Source organism: Schistocerca nitens, chromosome 2 (genome assembly GCF_023898315.1).
Source record: "Schistocerca nitens isolate TAMUIC-IGC-003100 chromosome 2, iqSchNite1.1, whole genome shotgun sequence".
NCBI lineage: Eukaryota > Metazoa > Arthropoda > Insecta > Orthoptera > Acrididae > Schistocerca > Schistocerca nitens.
This window is the reverse complement of record NC_064615.1, coordinates 38,206,582-38,222,749: the sequence shown is the minus strand read 5'-3', so window position 1 is coordinate 38,222,749 and position 16,168 is coordinate 38,206,582. Positions and strand designations below refer to the sequence as shown.

Genomic DNA, 16,168 nt, shown 5'->3' with positions numbered 1-16,168 from the left:
GTACTTTTCCAATGCGATCAGTGATGTTATGGATGAACGGAAGAAATACTTTTCCAGCTGATGGTTGTTGCTGTCTCCTATTTTTAGGCATTTTTCTACTTGGGTGAAGTGCTCGGTTAATCTCGTTTTTCGTATAACCATTTTTCGCAAAAGCCATTCGTAAATGATTTAGTTCTTCCTGTAAGTAGCCTGGTTCACAAATATTATTGGCCCTATCCACTAGTGTTTTTATGACCCCCCTCTTTTGCCTAGGGTGGTGGTTTGAGTTCTTATGGAGGTAGCGATCAGTATGTGTACCTTTCCTGTAGACCTTATGGCCTAAGGTCACATCCGCCCGTTTGATTACTGATACATCCAAAAAGTTAAGTTGTCCGTTCTTCTCTTTTTCCATAGTAAATTTGATCCTTGGGTTGATGCTATTTAAGTGCACCAGGAAATCATTCAAGTCTTCTTCCTCATGACTATTTTCATGACCTACTAAGAAAATTAGTGAATGCCTAAGATCAACAAAAGATGCTCGTCACCCCCTAGCCACCCCAGGGGTATATAAAATTCTGTGTAGTTGTGGCAGGGTTTACATAGGAGCTACAAAAAGAACCATCAATACATGGTTGACGGAGCACAAAAGAAACTGTCGCTTGGGACATATCGACAAATCCGCAGTAGCGGAACATGTTTTTAAGGATGGAGATCACGAAATAAAATTTGGTGAGACAAGCGTGCTAGTGAGTACGTCGCACTATTATACACGTATGTATAGAGAGGCAATTGAAATCCACAAACATCAATACAATTTTAATCGTAAAGAAAAAGGATTAAAATTGAACAATATATGGCGGTCGACGTTGCATCAATCACGTGACAATCGATTGCCTGCAATCGAGAGAACAGACGATAGCCAGAGATAGCCACACATCGATGCCACGTGACGTGTGGTGGCGCCCTCTACGATCTCCATATAAGCGGCAGCCCCAGCTCCTAGCAGCCAGTCGTCGACTCACCTCGGAAGATGTTCTCCGTAGTTGAGAACGAAACGTCAGGGAGAAGAATTTCTACAGATCGACCACGGCAACTTAGCCCGGAAGTGTTTACTGATAAAGACGCCGGCCGTGAAAGTCTACATGGAATGATAAGCTAACATCTTTTGCACTCACTGCTGCTGCTGCTGCTACTACTAGTATTCTACTGCAGAAAAACTGAGGAGGCCCAGTCATCCTTGCCTTCTTTGATCAGTAGCCACTACCTTGTTTGGAAGAGCACCTTTGTAGTCCTCAATTATGTTACATGCTGTTAAAAGCTTTTGAAAATCTAGAATTCCTAACATCAGGAACTTCTGGGATTCAGGTGCAAACTCTGACGAAAACTTCTGCAGGGCTGACACACTTGTCTATCACAGCACGACTGGAACTTCATAAAAGCTGCAACTCTTACCCCACACTCATTGGGTATGCCTCTTTGTGGAGTAGCATTCTCCCCAGGATGCAACTTCCAGGTTTCCAGTCCAGATACTGATACCCACAGTATCACACATCAACAAGAGGGAGTCAAAATATAGAGGCAAAAGAGTTATTTTAACCACTCTCCACATAAGACAGAGCTAATTAATGCTGATGAAGAAAAAGCAAAGCAAAAAACAAGCCTTAGAGTCTAAGTCTACAAAATGGCATCTTGAGCTACTACAGGAAGTCTGTAGTAAGTGAAAAATATAAAGCTACAACCAGATCTCAAATAACTAAGATGAGTAGTCCAAGATCCAAAATTCCTTAAAACCTAAAGCAGCCAACTTTATCCAATTATAATGGTAGATTAGAAGAAGCTGACAAATGCTTCAACTGCTTTGAAGATGAGTCGCAGTGTGTGCCTCAAATGGCCACTCAATTCTTACGAGGATGAGGACACAAAATATTATAGTTTCTATGTGATTTAGAACTAATTTTTGCATGTGAAAACTTTTTTTCATTTACAAATAATTCTAGTGTGTGAAATATTATTCCCCATTTTGCCCCTCTCATGAGGCAAATTGCCATTTCTGAAATTTTGCAATAAAAAAAGAAGTCTGGTAATTAAATACTGACATGGTGTAATTTTTATGAAGTTAATATTATAACAAAGAGGTTTTAACCAAATTAACACTTTCGCTGCGGCATCGGTGCAGGCGCGCAACTCTCCAGTGCGGCCCGGAAACGTGCGAGTGCGGGCCGGTAACACTCTGAAACGGCAGGTAGTGTCATGTAACAGATTCGAAAGCTGTGCTTCCACGCTATCATCACTCTGCAATTCTTCTACAGCCTCTAAATGATCTCGCATTCGGGAGGACGACGGTTCAATCCCGCGTCCGGCCATCCTGATTTAGGTTTTCCGTGATTTCCCTAAATCGCTCCAGGCAAATGCCGGGATGGTTCCTTTCAAAGGGCACGGCCGACTTCCTTCCCTAATCCGATGAGGCCGATGACCTCGCTGTCTGGTCTCCTTCCCCAAAACAACCAATTAACCTCTAAATGATAATCTCCGTGGTATGCCTCGTCCTCACTACACAGAAAATCACTGTCGTCTAGTACACTAAGTAACTGTTCCTGTCTCACTTTAACACTTTTCCTGCTCCTTTTCACATTGGAAGGTCCAGGTGTCTGTTCATGAGTCTCCACTACGAACGATATATGTTCGATAACTGGCCACACAAAGGTGTACACGCTTTTATGCTAGCTTAGCCGCTGCAACTAGACTGCGTAATCCGACAGTGAGCGCGGACGCTTATAAGCGTCAGCCGCACTGGCTCGTCGCTTGTTGTGACGCTTATAAGCGTCAGCCGCAGCGAAAGTGTTAAAGTCTTATTATAATTTTCCTGTACTTCAGAATCACCGTTGAAAATTGGGCACCCCATTCTGCCACAGGTTCCCCTAACTAAATGTCAGATCTCAGCACGAATAATATTCCCAATGTTCTGCCTCTGCCTCTGCCTCCTCCTCCCCCCCCCCTCCCAATGCACACTTGGTTTACATTTGTCCTGCGCAAGCTAAATACGCTATGTACCATAATCAAATTCCCCCCTTTGTATTCCACTCGTAGGTGGTAAGCAGAAAGAAAGATTGTCGGTACCCATCCACGTGTGCAAACTCTCCCCAACTTTACAGCTGTGAACATCAGATATGTTTTTCAACTCATATCCTAGAATTTTTAGAGTAGGGCTTTTCATAATGTCAACACCTTTTATAGTCTCCCACTGAAGTCTACATATCGTGACTTTGGCACTCTCATGCTACATTAACAAAACAGTGACGAAATGTGTACTCCTTGTTTGAACCTTCTCTACCTCATTAATTAATCCAACTTACCAAGGGTCCTGCATAAACAAAAATATTCTAGATGATCATTCCACATTTTTGTGTTATTAACTTTTTTTAATCATAAAATTTCTGATGTCATAGGTGGGATGCTGGAACTCTGCACAGCCACATGGTTACCGCATGTCGCTGCAGGGCATTGTGGCACAAGATAATGTGACGCTCATTTTCCCTAATGACCTCAAGGTGGATCATGAGCTGCGCCAGAACCTGTGGGTCCTCAGTAACCGTCTGCCACTCTTCCTCTACCGTGAGTTGGACCCCAACGACATTAATTTCCGCATCATGACGGGGTCTACAGATGAGCTGGTGCGTGGAACCGTGTGCGACCCCGACATCACACTCATTCCTGGACAAGGGGCACTCTCCCCCAGGAACCAGTTCTGCCCTGCCAATGAGGTGCGATGATCAACTGCTGCCAAGCCTGGACACCCACGTCAAGCTGCTCTTTTGTTCAAGATGCCTCTTGTATATGAGTCTGGAGCTTAAAGTTTGTCATAAGTCACTAGTGTAAAACACACTTCTCATCAATTGCTGGTAATCATTCATTGTTCATCTCTTCAAGAAACTGGGTGGAATTAACATCACTGAAATGTAATACTGCCATAGAAAGGGGAACTGTGCTCTCTCTGGAAAGGCAAAATGATAAAGTTACTTCTTTCAATACCCCACAAATTTTTGAGTGTTTCCTTGTCTGTGAAGGAAAAGATTAAACAATTGTTACAGAAGGCAAAAGAATGACTCATTATACTAATTTTGTTTAACAGAACTTTCCTTCTTATATTGTATATAACAAACCATGGATATTTGACCGTGACAATGAGGGCATATCTTAAACAAACTGATGATACTGTCCCTGGATTTATCGTCTTCCTTGAACCTTATTATACTTGTATTTTCATCCTTGGCTGAAACATTATTTGTAGTCCAAAATCCAATATTAATGTGAATTCCCTCGAGACTGAACACAAATTATTATTTTATCGAGTTCTCACAACCATTAAATGAAAGCCAGTGACAGTGGGCATTTCCTTTTCTCATTTCTTTTCCTTGAAGTATTTTAATTGCCTCATATGCTGTTTTAGAATCAACTTATCATTTCTATTTGTACATGAAGAATGAAACGGTACCTTCAGATGAGTATCACTGTTACAGAAATTAAGATGTTCAATATTAATTCTATGTCATTTCTTACATATCTGCAAACTCTACGGCCAGTAGTATCTAGTAAGCACCCATAGGCTCTCTTTCTACATGACATTTGTTTTTTCTATCTTATGTAGACAAATATTGCTTCCTAATTATCTATAGTACTACAATATACACTCAACTTTGTGTATATCATAAGGTAACTCCTCATCAGTGTAATTGCCTCTCATCAAAGTTAATAATATTCATACACTTTTGTTATCAATAGGGTGATAACTTTGCATTTAGACTCTCAACAAGGAAGATGCAGATTGTTAAGACACAATGATAGTTTGATGTGTTTGTACTAAAAGTGCTTACTACATTACATATCTAATGTGAAAAATGACAGTCCTACATTACATTTAAAGTAACTCTGGAGCCTGGTAAATGATACTACAGTTCTATCATGAAACTGAAGTTAAGAAATAAGTGGATTAGAGCATATGAATAATTTACTCTATATTATAATCCTCAAGGTACACTAAAAGCAAGCAGTGACTTTCAGAATTAATTTAAAATAGAGTAAACAATGATGCATCATAGTACAGGAACCATTTCAACAATTTGACATTGTCTTTACTAGCATGAACACTGTAGTTGTTTAGTGTACTGAGCTTGTAATTGTAACAATTCAAAAATACAATGACTGTTTCATGTATACTTTATTAACTGAGTGCCTGTTTCATTTTGAATTTATATACTTCTGAACATCAGCAGCAGTCAGAAACCCTCTCAGTTCACTGGTCACTTAAATACAGTGTTGTAAATTATCTATGTAGAACTAAGGAATTAAAATGCATCAAAATCAAAGTGAATGGTTGATAGCAAATATGTGCATGGGATTGTGCCTCATACTTCATGTCATTTCTTCTTTGTAAAATATCAACTTGTACAGTTTTAGTACTATTTAAATTGTGTAAATAATAAAGAAATTTTGTCAAAATAATTGTCAGAAATTTTAAAGAACACATATTCGTGCATATCTGAAAAGAAAAGTCATTGGTGCATGTCACTGACACTCCACATACTCCCTTTTTCTTCCAAGCATTCATCCTACAATACAGAAGGCATTTCAGACACCATTTTGCATGGATTCACCAGCATTTATAAATATCAAGAGTTCATACTCAGTGTACTTAGTATGATTGGATGTATGCAAACATTTTAAATGGTTGATATTTGACAGACCTCCCATACACATTCCAGAGTTATCTCTCTCCCCCCCCCCCCCCCTCTCTCTCCCCGTCTCTCTCTCTCTCTCTCTGCCTGATTGGTCTGAGTGTGCCTGTGTTGTCTAAATTAATGCCTGTGCTACACCTTAACTTTGGACCTAAACTGGCATTTGCAATAATGTACTCTTGGAAATTTTATGGTCTTTATATCTGTGCACAATTTTTGTGATTACACACACACACACACTTGTATTCAAAATTATATTTGACTCCCTTGCAATGAGTAGTTGGTATCTGAGATACAATCTCATTTATGGGACATGTTCGCAATCATTGATTCAAATTGCACCTGTTGCTATGTCCAGTTAAATGTATCCAAGGTGGAGGGATGGGAGGGCAGGGACATTCTTCTGAATTCACTACCGCTTTATGTAAATTTTTGAGGATATACACAAATAATGCAACTTTATCTCAAAGGACTGGAAGTAATCCAGTAACTTTTTAAGGTGGATTCCTCTGACAAAAAGATGAGCACATTTCATTAGTACATTATACAAAGCAGATTTTTAAATGTAAATACGGATGCTACCTATCTGACTTAACACTCTGAAGTGATTTCCTCATACGATTAAATCCATTTTATCCAAAGACTTGGTAAGTGCAGGTCTAAAAATATTTGCCGCAAATACTTTTATTCACATACCAAAAACGTTAGATTGACACTGAACACAAAATTCTACAAAAGAAAAGGAATGATACTTATTCCAAAAAACACACACACACACACACAACAACACACACACACACACATTATCAATACTCCTGAAAGTAGAATAAAACAAAGCTAACTTTAAAACACATTTGTTCAAATCTGATGCCACCTATTACACTACTTGTTAACTAAACTGCATGTCTGACAATGTTAATGGAATTACGTAAACACACATTTTTTAATGTGGACTAGCATCATTCAAGATGAACAATGTCTGTTTTGAAAGCTACACTTTTGGGTTAAGTGTCATTGTCATTGTCTCACCAGTTTGAGACTTTTTGCGCAGTCATTGCAACTAGACTGCAAAATTCATAACTCTGAAACTGCAAGGTGTGCTTTAGTCCATCCCATTGGGTTTGAAAAGGCCTCAAGACCTGGAGAAAACATCTTTTTGACCTTGAAACTTTTTGCTCTTTGCCATGCTTAAGTTGTGCAGTAGGAGAGGGGACATCCTGGATTAGGGTTGGATGCATAGCCATGTTTATTTTAGACAAAACTGGTATTGGTGTCCTTTTGTTGTAGTGATGGAATGAACACTTTCTGCAGCTAATTAACAGCTGTACAATTAAGTGTTAGAGAAAAAGACTGGTTATTCCATTTCATCAATTTTCCAAAAATGTTAGCATCTGCTTGGTCACAGGACAATGATGGAGCTGCTTCCACACAAAGGAAACAGTATAATTTCTCATGATCAACTTGACAAGCAAAGAAATTCTGTTACTTAGAAATTTCTACTGCCTCAATATTTCTCATCACAGTTGGCAATGCTGAGTATGCAGTTTACTAGAATAACAAATAATCCAAATAATCATTTATATACATAAGTCTGAATTTTATAACAATTAGAAAGTTCATACTCTAGATCTCAGGAGGGACCAATATGATGTACTGTGCACCCTCATCCTCCCCAATTGCACGAACATCTATGACTACCAATTAACCAAAGTCTACCTCCTGCTGTGGCTACAATTGAGCATACTGTTGGTTCCATTTCAGATCCCAGAAATTGTACATCCATGTATTTGGACATTGTACAGTACAGAACATTAAACTATGTCTGCCATGGGTAATGTTAGCTGTAATCCCCATTTTTAATTCGCACTCACATCTTTATGATGAGATGACTGGTATATATGTTCACTTACATTTTATGATATTTTTTGATGATAATACATCATTTACCCGACTTTCTTCAACATCACACTTTAAAATGGCTCTACAACTGAAATCATGATAGTGAAATAAATTAATAATAAAACTTACTGCCAAATAGTGGCAATGATTTTATTCAAAAAAATATAATTATGACTTGATGTTCCAGTGTTAGGAGAGGAGCAAAATAGTATCTTAGCATCCACAAATAGGTATGCCTGTACATACAAGTTACCTAACTGTGTGTGCTTTTACTGTTGATAAAAAGAGCAGTAATGTTCAGGAAACACCCCCCCCCCACACACACACACACACACCCCAAGAAACTGCAGTCCCCTACCCATCCCTGCCAGATTGGACTTCCCTGATTTCATGTCTGAAGTAGTCATGTGACAGGAGGGACCAAAAAACAATCTGGAGACATTATAGGCTCCCACACCGGTAGTAACTAAGGAACTGTCTAGATACAATATGACAGTTCACCATTTGTTCCAAGTTTTGTCTGCCAGTGCTACAGTACTATACTCTATATAATACTGGAAGGACAATAATATGATATCTACTTGAGTATAATCCTTTGTTGGTGTCTGTAGTGGTGTTAGGACAGCATCCATCCATGTGTCAGGAAAATGTCCTCTGCCCAATGACATTTGACAGGGTGTGTAGTAAAGGTACGCCAAGTGTATGGCCCATCCGAGAGGTCTGCACACTGCTGCAGTGTGTGTGAGAGCATAAATAAATTTTGCACAGGTTCACAGTAGATGCTGAAGGTGAATAATACTGCCTTTCTTTATGACCCAGGCGAGTGAGCACTGTCCATGACCACGTAGATGTCATGTGCTAGCACTCACTTGGAAAGAGACTGTGGAATTGCAGCATCTCCATTGGCAGTGCACTTCCTTTACCACTACACCTTGCACTTACTTCCTCTTTCTGGTCAGTGAAGTTAGCTTTATAGACTATAATGAGTCCTTTTAGTTCATTTGCTTGACTTAGACACAAGGGCTGGAGTCAAATTCTTTTGTAATTATAAACAAAATTGACAATTAATAATTAGTAGTACTGTAAATTGTAAGACATTTCCAGAGGCAAATGTGGACTCTGACCACAATCTATTGGTTATGAGCTGTAGATTAAAACTGAAGAAACTGCAAAAAGGTGGGAATTTAAGGAGATGGGACCTCGATAAACTGACTAAACCAGAGGTTGTACAGAGTTTCAGGGAGAGCATAAGGGAACAATTGACAGAAATGGGGGGGAAAAAATACACTAGAAGAAGAATGGGTAGCTCTGAGGGGTGAAGTAGTGAAGGCAGCAGAGGATCAAGTAGGTAAAAAGACGAGGGCCAGTAGAAATCCTTGGGTAACAGAAGAAATATTGAATTTAATTGATAAAAGGAGAAAATATAAAAATGCAGTAAATGAAGCAGGCAAAAAGGAATACAAACGTCTCAAAAATGAGATCAACAGGAAGTGCAAAATGGCTAAGCAGGGATGGCTAGAGGACAAATGTAAGGATGTAGAGGCTTATCGCACTAGGGGTAAGATAGATACTGCCTACAGGAAAATAAAAGAGACCTTTGGAGAAAAGAGAACCCCTTGTATGAATATCAAGAGCTCAGATGGAAGCCCAGTCCTAAGAAAAGAAGGGAAAGCAGAAAGGTGGAAGGAGTATATAGAGGGTCTATACAAGGGCGACGTACTTGAGGACAAATTCTGGAAATGGAAGAGAATGTAGATGAAGATGATATGGGAGACATGATACTGCGTGAAGAGTTTGACAGAGCACTGAAAGACCTGAGTCGAAACAAGGCCCCGGGAGTAGCCAACATTCCTTTAGAACTACTGACGGCCTTGGGAGAACCAGTCCTGACAAAACTCTACCGTCTGGTGAGCAAGATGTATGAGACAGGCAAAATTCCATCAGACTTCAAGAAGAATATAATAATTCCAATCCCAAAGAAAGCAGGTGTTGACAGATGTGAAAATTACCGAACAGTCAGTTTAATAAGCCACAGCTGCAAAATACTAATGTGAATTCTTTACAGACGAATGGAAAAACTAGTAGAAGCCAACCTTGGGGAAGATCAGTTTGGATTCCGTAGAAATATTGGAACACGTGAGGCAATACTGACCCTACGACTTATCTTGGAAGAAAGATTGTTGTTGTTGTGGTCTTCAGTCCTGAGACTGGTTTGATGCAGCTCTCCATGCTACTCTATCCTGTGCAAGCTTCTTCATCTCCCAGTACCTACTGCAACCTACATCCTTCTGAATCTGCTTAGTGTATTGATCTCTTGGTCTCCCTCTACGATTTTTACCCTCCACGCTGCCCTCCAATGCTAAATTTGTGATCCCTTGATGCCTCAAAACATGTCCTACCAACCGATCCCTTCTTCTAGTCAAGTTGTGCCACAAACTTCTCTTCTCTCCAATCCTATTCCATACCTCCTCATTAGTTACGTGATCTACCCACCTTATCTTCAGCATTCTTCTGTAGCACCACATTTCGAAAGCTTCTATTATCTTCTTGTCCAAACTAGTTATCGTCCATGTCTCACTTCCATACATGGCTACACTCCATACAAATACTTTCAGAAACGACTTCCTGACACCTAAATCTATACTCGATGTTAACAAATTTCTCTTCTTGAGAAACGCTTTCCTTGCCATTGCCAGTCTACATTTTATATCCTCTCTACTTCGACCATCATCGGTTATTTTACTCCCTAAATAGCAAAACTCCTTGACTACTTTAAGTGTCTCATTTCCTAATCTAATTCCCTCAGCATCACCCGACTTAATTTGACTACATTCCATTATCCTCGTTTTGCTTTTGTTGATGTTCATCTTATATCCTCCTTTCAAGACACTGTCCATTCCGTTCAACTGCTCTTCCAAGTCCTTTGCTGTCTCTGACAGAATTACAATGTCATCGGCGAACCTCAAAGTTTTTACTTCTTCTCCATGAATTTTAATACCTACTCCGAATTTTTCTTTTGTTTCCTTTACTGCTTGCTCAATATACAGATTGAATAACATCGGGGAGAGGCTACAACCATGTCTCACTCCTTTCCCAACCACTGCTTCCCTTTCATGCCCCTCGACTCTTATAACTGCCATCTGGTTTCTGTACAAATTGTAAATAGCCTTTCGCTCCCTGTATTTTACCCCTGCCACCTTCAGAAGAAAGATTAAGGAAAGGCAAACCTACGTTTCTAGCATTTGTAGACTTAGAGAAAGCTTTTGACAATGTTGACTGGAATACTCTCTTTCAAATTCTAAAGGTGGCAGGGGTAAAATACAGGGAGCGAAACGCTATTTACAATTTGTACAGAAACCAGATGGCAGTTATAAGAGTCGAGGGACATGAAAGGGAAGCAGTGGTTGGGAAGGGAGTGAGACAGGGTTGTAGCCTCTCCCCGATGTTATTCAATCTGTATATTGAGCAAGCAGTAAAGGAAACAAAAGAAAAATTCAGAGTAGGTATTAAAATCCATGGAGAAGAAATACAAACTTTGAGGTTCGCCGATGACATTGCAATTCTGTCAGAGACAGCAAAGGACTTGGAAGAGAAGTTGAACGGAATGGACAGTGACTTGAAAGGAGGATATAAGATGAACATCAACAAAAGCAAAACGAGGATAATGGAATGTAGTCGAATTAAGTCGGGTGTTGCTGTGGGAATTAGATTAGGAAATGAGACACTATTTGGGGAGCAAAATAACTGATGATGGTCGAAGTAGAGAGGATATAAAATGTCGACTGGCAATGGCAAAGAAAGCATTTCTGAAGAAGAGAAATTTGTTAACATCGAGTATAGATTTAAGTGTCAGGAAGTCGTTTCTGAAAGTATTTGTATGGAGTGTAGCCATGTATGGAAGTGAAACATGGACGATAAATAGTTTGGACAAGAAGAGAATAGAAGCTTTCGAAATGTGGTGCTACAGAAGAATGCTGAAGATTAGATGGGTAGATCACATAACTAATGAGGAGGTGTTGAGTAGGATTGGGGAGAAGAAGAGTTTGTGGCACAACTTGACAAGAAGAAGGGACCGGTTAGTAGGACATGTTCTGAGGCATCAAGGGATCACCAGTTTAGTACTGGAGGGCAGCGTGGAGGGTAAAAATCATAGAGGGAGACCAAGAGATGAATACACTAAGCAGATTCAGGAGGATGTAGGCTGCAGTAGGTACTGGGAGATGAAGAGGCTTGCACAGGATAGAGTAGCATGGAGAGCTGCATCAAACCAGTCTCAGGACTGAAGACCACAACAACAACAACAACAGCAAGTAATGTTCATCAATATAAATCTCATTCATTTGTTCTATTCAAAATATATCTCATTGTCAGTCCATTGCAGCCGTGCACTGGGTGCAAATATTATTTGATCAGCTATTGATTCACTCAAATTTACAGTTCCGCAGATAAATCAATGATCTTCATTAACATTCAATATTCAGTTATCGCTTTGATTTTCATTATACATAATCATAATCTGTCGCTGTGGCAATACTTCATGAACCTCAGATGTACAGCATACACTTTCTCCCAAGAAAATGGAAAATTAACATAAATTCTTTCATCATATTATATGTTTTGGGAAAGCCTGCAACTGTGACTCATTATTTAAAAAATGAAAACTGCATCAAATACATATTTTTTGGTGCTTAGAATAATGTGTTTTGAGTATACACACACATAATGTAATGCAAAACACTGCAACAGTTCTGGACTGTGTACAAACTCTTTGTGAAGCTATAGTGTCAGAATATCTTTGTAGCATATTCTGTAAACAAACAGGGTAAGTTGTGGTTTGCACGTGTGTGATATTCTGCATCATGAAGGCGGCAAAATATCTGAAGCAGACAAACAAAAATACTATTTCTAACATTTGTCTGATTTTCCAATTACAGTCTAACTTCAAAAAGACACAAGAGAGGCAGAAGAGAACACATGCAGACATCACCAAATATATTCATGTAAACAAACGCACTTGAAAATGAGAATAAATTCTCAGAACTCGTTGTGCTAAGCAGCAAAAAATAAGTAACTGGTGCAGTTTTCATTATTTAAATAATGTAAAATCAACAGCTTAAAAGAAATTCTCATTCGAAATGCTTTCCAGAGTCTGACAGGCCCATCAGTGCCAGTGCGTTGTGACAAAGCCGTACAGCCTCTATGCTTTCTTTCCTCACACAGATGCCAGAGCCACTCGCCAGTTGGCCCACACTCGGTGGGATCTCACTCGCTTTATGACAAGTGAGGCAACTGTTGACAGCATGCTTCTACACACATGCAAAGCTAGTTGTTGTTGTTGTTGTTGTGGTCTTCAGTCCTGAGACTGGTTTGATGCAGCTCTCCATGCTACTCTAACCTGTGAAGCTTCTACATCTCCCAGTACCTACTGCAACCTACATCCATCTGAATGTGCTTGGTGTATTCATCTCTTGGTCTCCCTCTACGATTTTTACCCTCCATGCTGCCCTCCAATACTAAATTGGTGATCCCTTGATGCCTCAGAACATGTCCTACCAACCGATCCCTTCTTCTAGTCATGTTGTGCCACAAACTCCTCTTCTCCCCAATTCAATACCTCCTCATTAGTTATGTGATCTACCCATCTAATCTTCAGCATTCTTCTGTAGCACCACATTTCAAAAGCTTCTATTCTCTTCTTGTCCAAACTATTTATCGTCCACGTTTCACTTCCATACATGGCTACACTCCATACAAATACTTTCAGAAACGACTTCCTGACACTTAAATCTATACTCAATGTTAACAAATTTCTCTTCTTCAGAAACGCTTTCCTTGCCATTGCCAGTCGACATTTTATATCCTCTCTACTTCGACCATCATCAGTTATATTGGTCCCCAAATAGCAAAACTCCTTTACTACTTTAAGTGTCTCATTTCCTAATCTAATTCCCTCAGCATCACCCGATTTAATTTGACTACATTCCATAATCCTCGTTTTGCTTTTGTTGATGTTCATCTTATATCCTCCTTTCAAGACACTGTCCATTCCATTTAACTACTCTTCCAAGTCCTTTGCTGTCTCTGACAGAATCACAATGTCATCAGCGAACCTCAAAGTTTTTATTTCTTCTCCATGGATTTTAATACCTACTCTGAATTTTTCTTTTGTTTCCTTTACTGCTTGCTCAATATAGAGATTGAATAAGATCACGGAGAGGCTACAACCCTGTCTTACTCCCTTCCCAACCACAGCTTCCCTTTCATGTCCCTCGACTCTTATAACTGCCATCTGGTTTCTGTACAAATTGTAAATAGCCTTTCGCTCCCTGTATTTTACCCCTGCCACCTTTAGAGTTTGAAAGAGAGTATTCCAGTCAACATTGTCAAAAGCTTTCTCTAAGTTTACAAATGCTAGAAACGTAGGTTTGCCTTTCCTTAATCTTTCTTCTAAGATAAGTCGTAAGGTCAGTATTGCCTCACGTGTTCCAGTGTTTCTACGGAATCCAAACTGATCTTCCCCGAGGTCGGCTTCTACTAGTTTTTCCATTCGTCTGTAAAGAATTAGTGTTAGTATTTTGCAGCTGTGACTTATTAAACTGATAGTTTGGTAATTTTCACATCTGTCAACACCTGCTTTCTTTGGGATTGGGATTATCATATTCTTCTTGAAGTCTGAGGGTATTTCGCCTGTTTCATACATCTTGCTCACCAGATGGTAGAGTTTTGTCAGGACTGGCTCTCCCAAGGCCGTCAGTAGTTCCAATGGAATGTTGTCTACTCCCGGGGCCTTGTTTCGACTCATGTCTTTCAGAGCTCTGTCAAACTCTTCACGCAGTATCGTATCTCCCATTTCATCGTGGAACAAATACCACTCATCTGGGTTCACCAAGCAGATGTAGTGCTCTAGTGAGGATTTCTTTAGCTTACTGTAGGGCAACTTGATTAATTTTGTCATGATCAGTTATAAACAATACAGTTCCCCCATGGAAAAGGTGTAATTGTATATACTTCAGTAATAAAACCAAAGTTCCAAATGCCACTCTCAGTGATGTCACTCTAGTGATCCCAGCTGGTGGCAATCACTACTGCAAAATTCCTTATCTCTGTATTATGTACCCGTATCAGGTTTTGCCCAGAGACCACTATTCCTCATTACTCTAGGAAATGACACCCCCACCCCCGAGTACAAACATCCAGAAACCCTCCTGATGGTCTCCCATTATTGCTGTGATTTTCAGTTCATGAGCCTTAAACCAAGTGTTAGTGGTAATTAAAGTGTGCTCTGTGCAAAATTCTAGTTCCCCATCTCAATTAAATTTTCATCTCCCTTAACTGTCTGAATAACTTCTTTTATCTCATCGTACATTACTTCAGTCTCATCATCATCTGTGCAGCTGGTTGGCATATAGGCTTGTGGGATTCATGTCTGTCTTGGCTACGATAATGCTTTCACTATGCAGTTCACAGTAACTTCTTATTCATTATTAAACCCAATCCTGCATAACCCCTATTTCATTTTGTATTTATAGTCCTGTACTGGCCAGACCAGAAGTCCAATTCCTCCTGACACTGAACTTCACTAATTTCCACTGTAACTCCAACCTATCTCATATCCAATTTTAAATTTTCTAACCCACCTGCCCGATTAAGGATCCAACATTCCACACTCCGATGAATTTTCGTGATTATTTAACGATTTCAAGAATTCCCAACGTAAGTCCTTTCTCCTATCCTTTATAATTTTGCAGCATTTGGCTCCCACTGTCTCAAAGGCTCTGAGTTTTCTGAAGTTGGTCAGCCTTTTAAATGTCAAAGAGCCATATGCCCAGTTACAGGTGGCATTCCTCACTCTACCTGGGAGCACATGATTGTTTAAGATGGCTTGATGACTCTGGATCAATGTGTGGCCAGCTTGATGGATCATATCTATAATGCAATTTTGGCACATTCTTGTCATTTATTGTCCAACTGACTTCCCACAGAGAACAGCCAGTGAGGGTTTGGGAGAATATTGAAGGACTGATGATTGCAATAGCCCCTTGACTCTAGCTCTTGTTCATCATGTGTGTTAAAATCACCAAAAATGAGAAATAGTCAAGTGCGATGTTTGCTGATGATTTGATTCTGCCAGAGATGGCAAAGGAGGCAGAGAGCTGCTGTACGGAGCAGACAAGTGTCTTGAAAACAACATGAATTTCATCAAAAGTACAACAGTAATGGAATGTAGTCAAATTATATCAGCTGATGATGGAATTAGATTAGGAAATGAGACATTAAAAGTAGTAAAGAAGTGTTACTATCCGAGAAGCAAAATAAATGGCAGTGACAGAAGTATAGGGGATATATGTTATAGCGAGGAAAGTGTTTTCCAAAGTAGACAAATTTGTTAACATCAAACATAAATCTAAGTGTTAGGAAGTCTTCTCTGAGGATCCTAGCATTGTAAAGGAGTCAAATGTGGACATTACGCAGTTCAGACAGGAAATTTAGACTACAGACAAATGTTGAAAATTATATGGTGAAGAAGCATTGACCCATAGACATTATTTTGTGCTTTT

General features: G+C 39.6%; 1 protein-coding gene across 1 annotated transcript in view; it reads left to right on the top strand.

The window, feature by feature from the left end:
- LOC126234283 (protein yellow-like) overlaps positions 1–5,419 on the top strand; it is a 71,472-nt gene extending 66,053 nt beyond the window's left edge. Inside the window, exon 5 of the mRNA XM_049942969.1 lies at positions 3,426–5,419. Coding sequence (XP_049798926.1) covers positions 3,426–3,749 — 324 coding nt within the window. The 3' untranslated portion in view covers positions 3,750–5,419. The remainder of the gene's footprint in view (positions 1–3,425) is intronic.
- The last annotated feature ends 10,749 nt before the right edge of the window (positions 5,420–16,168 follow it).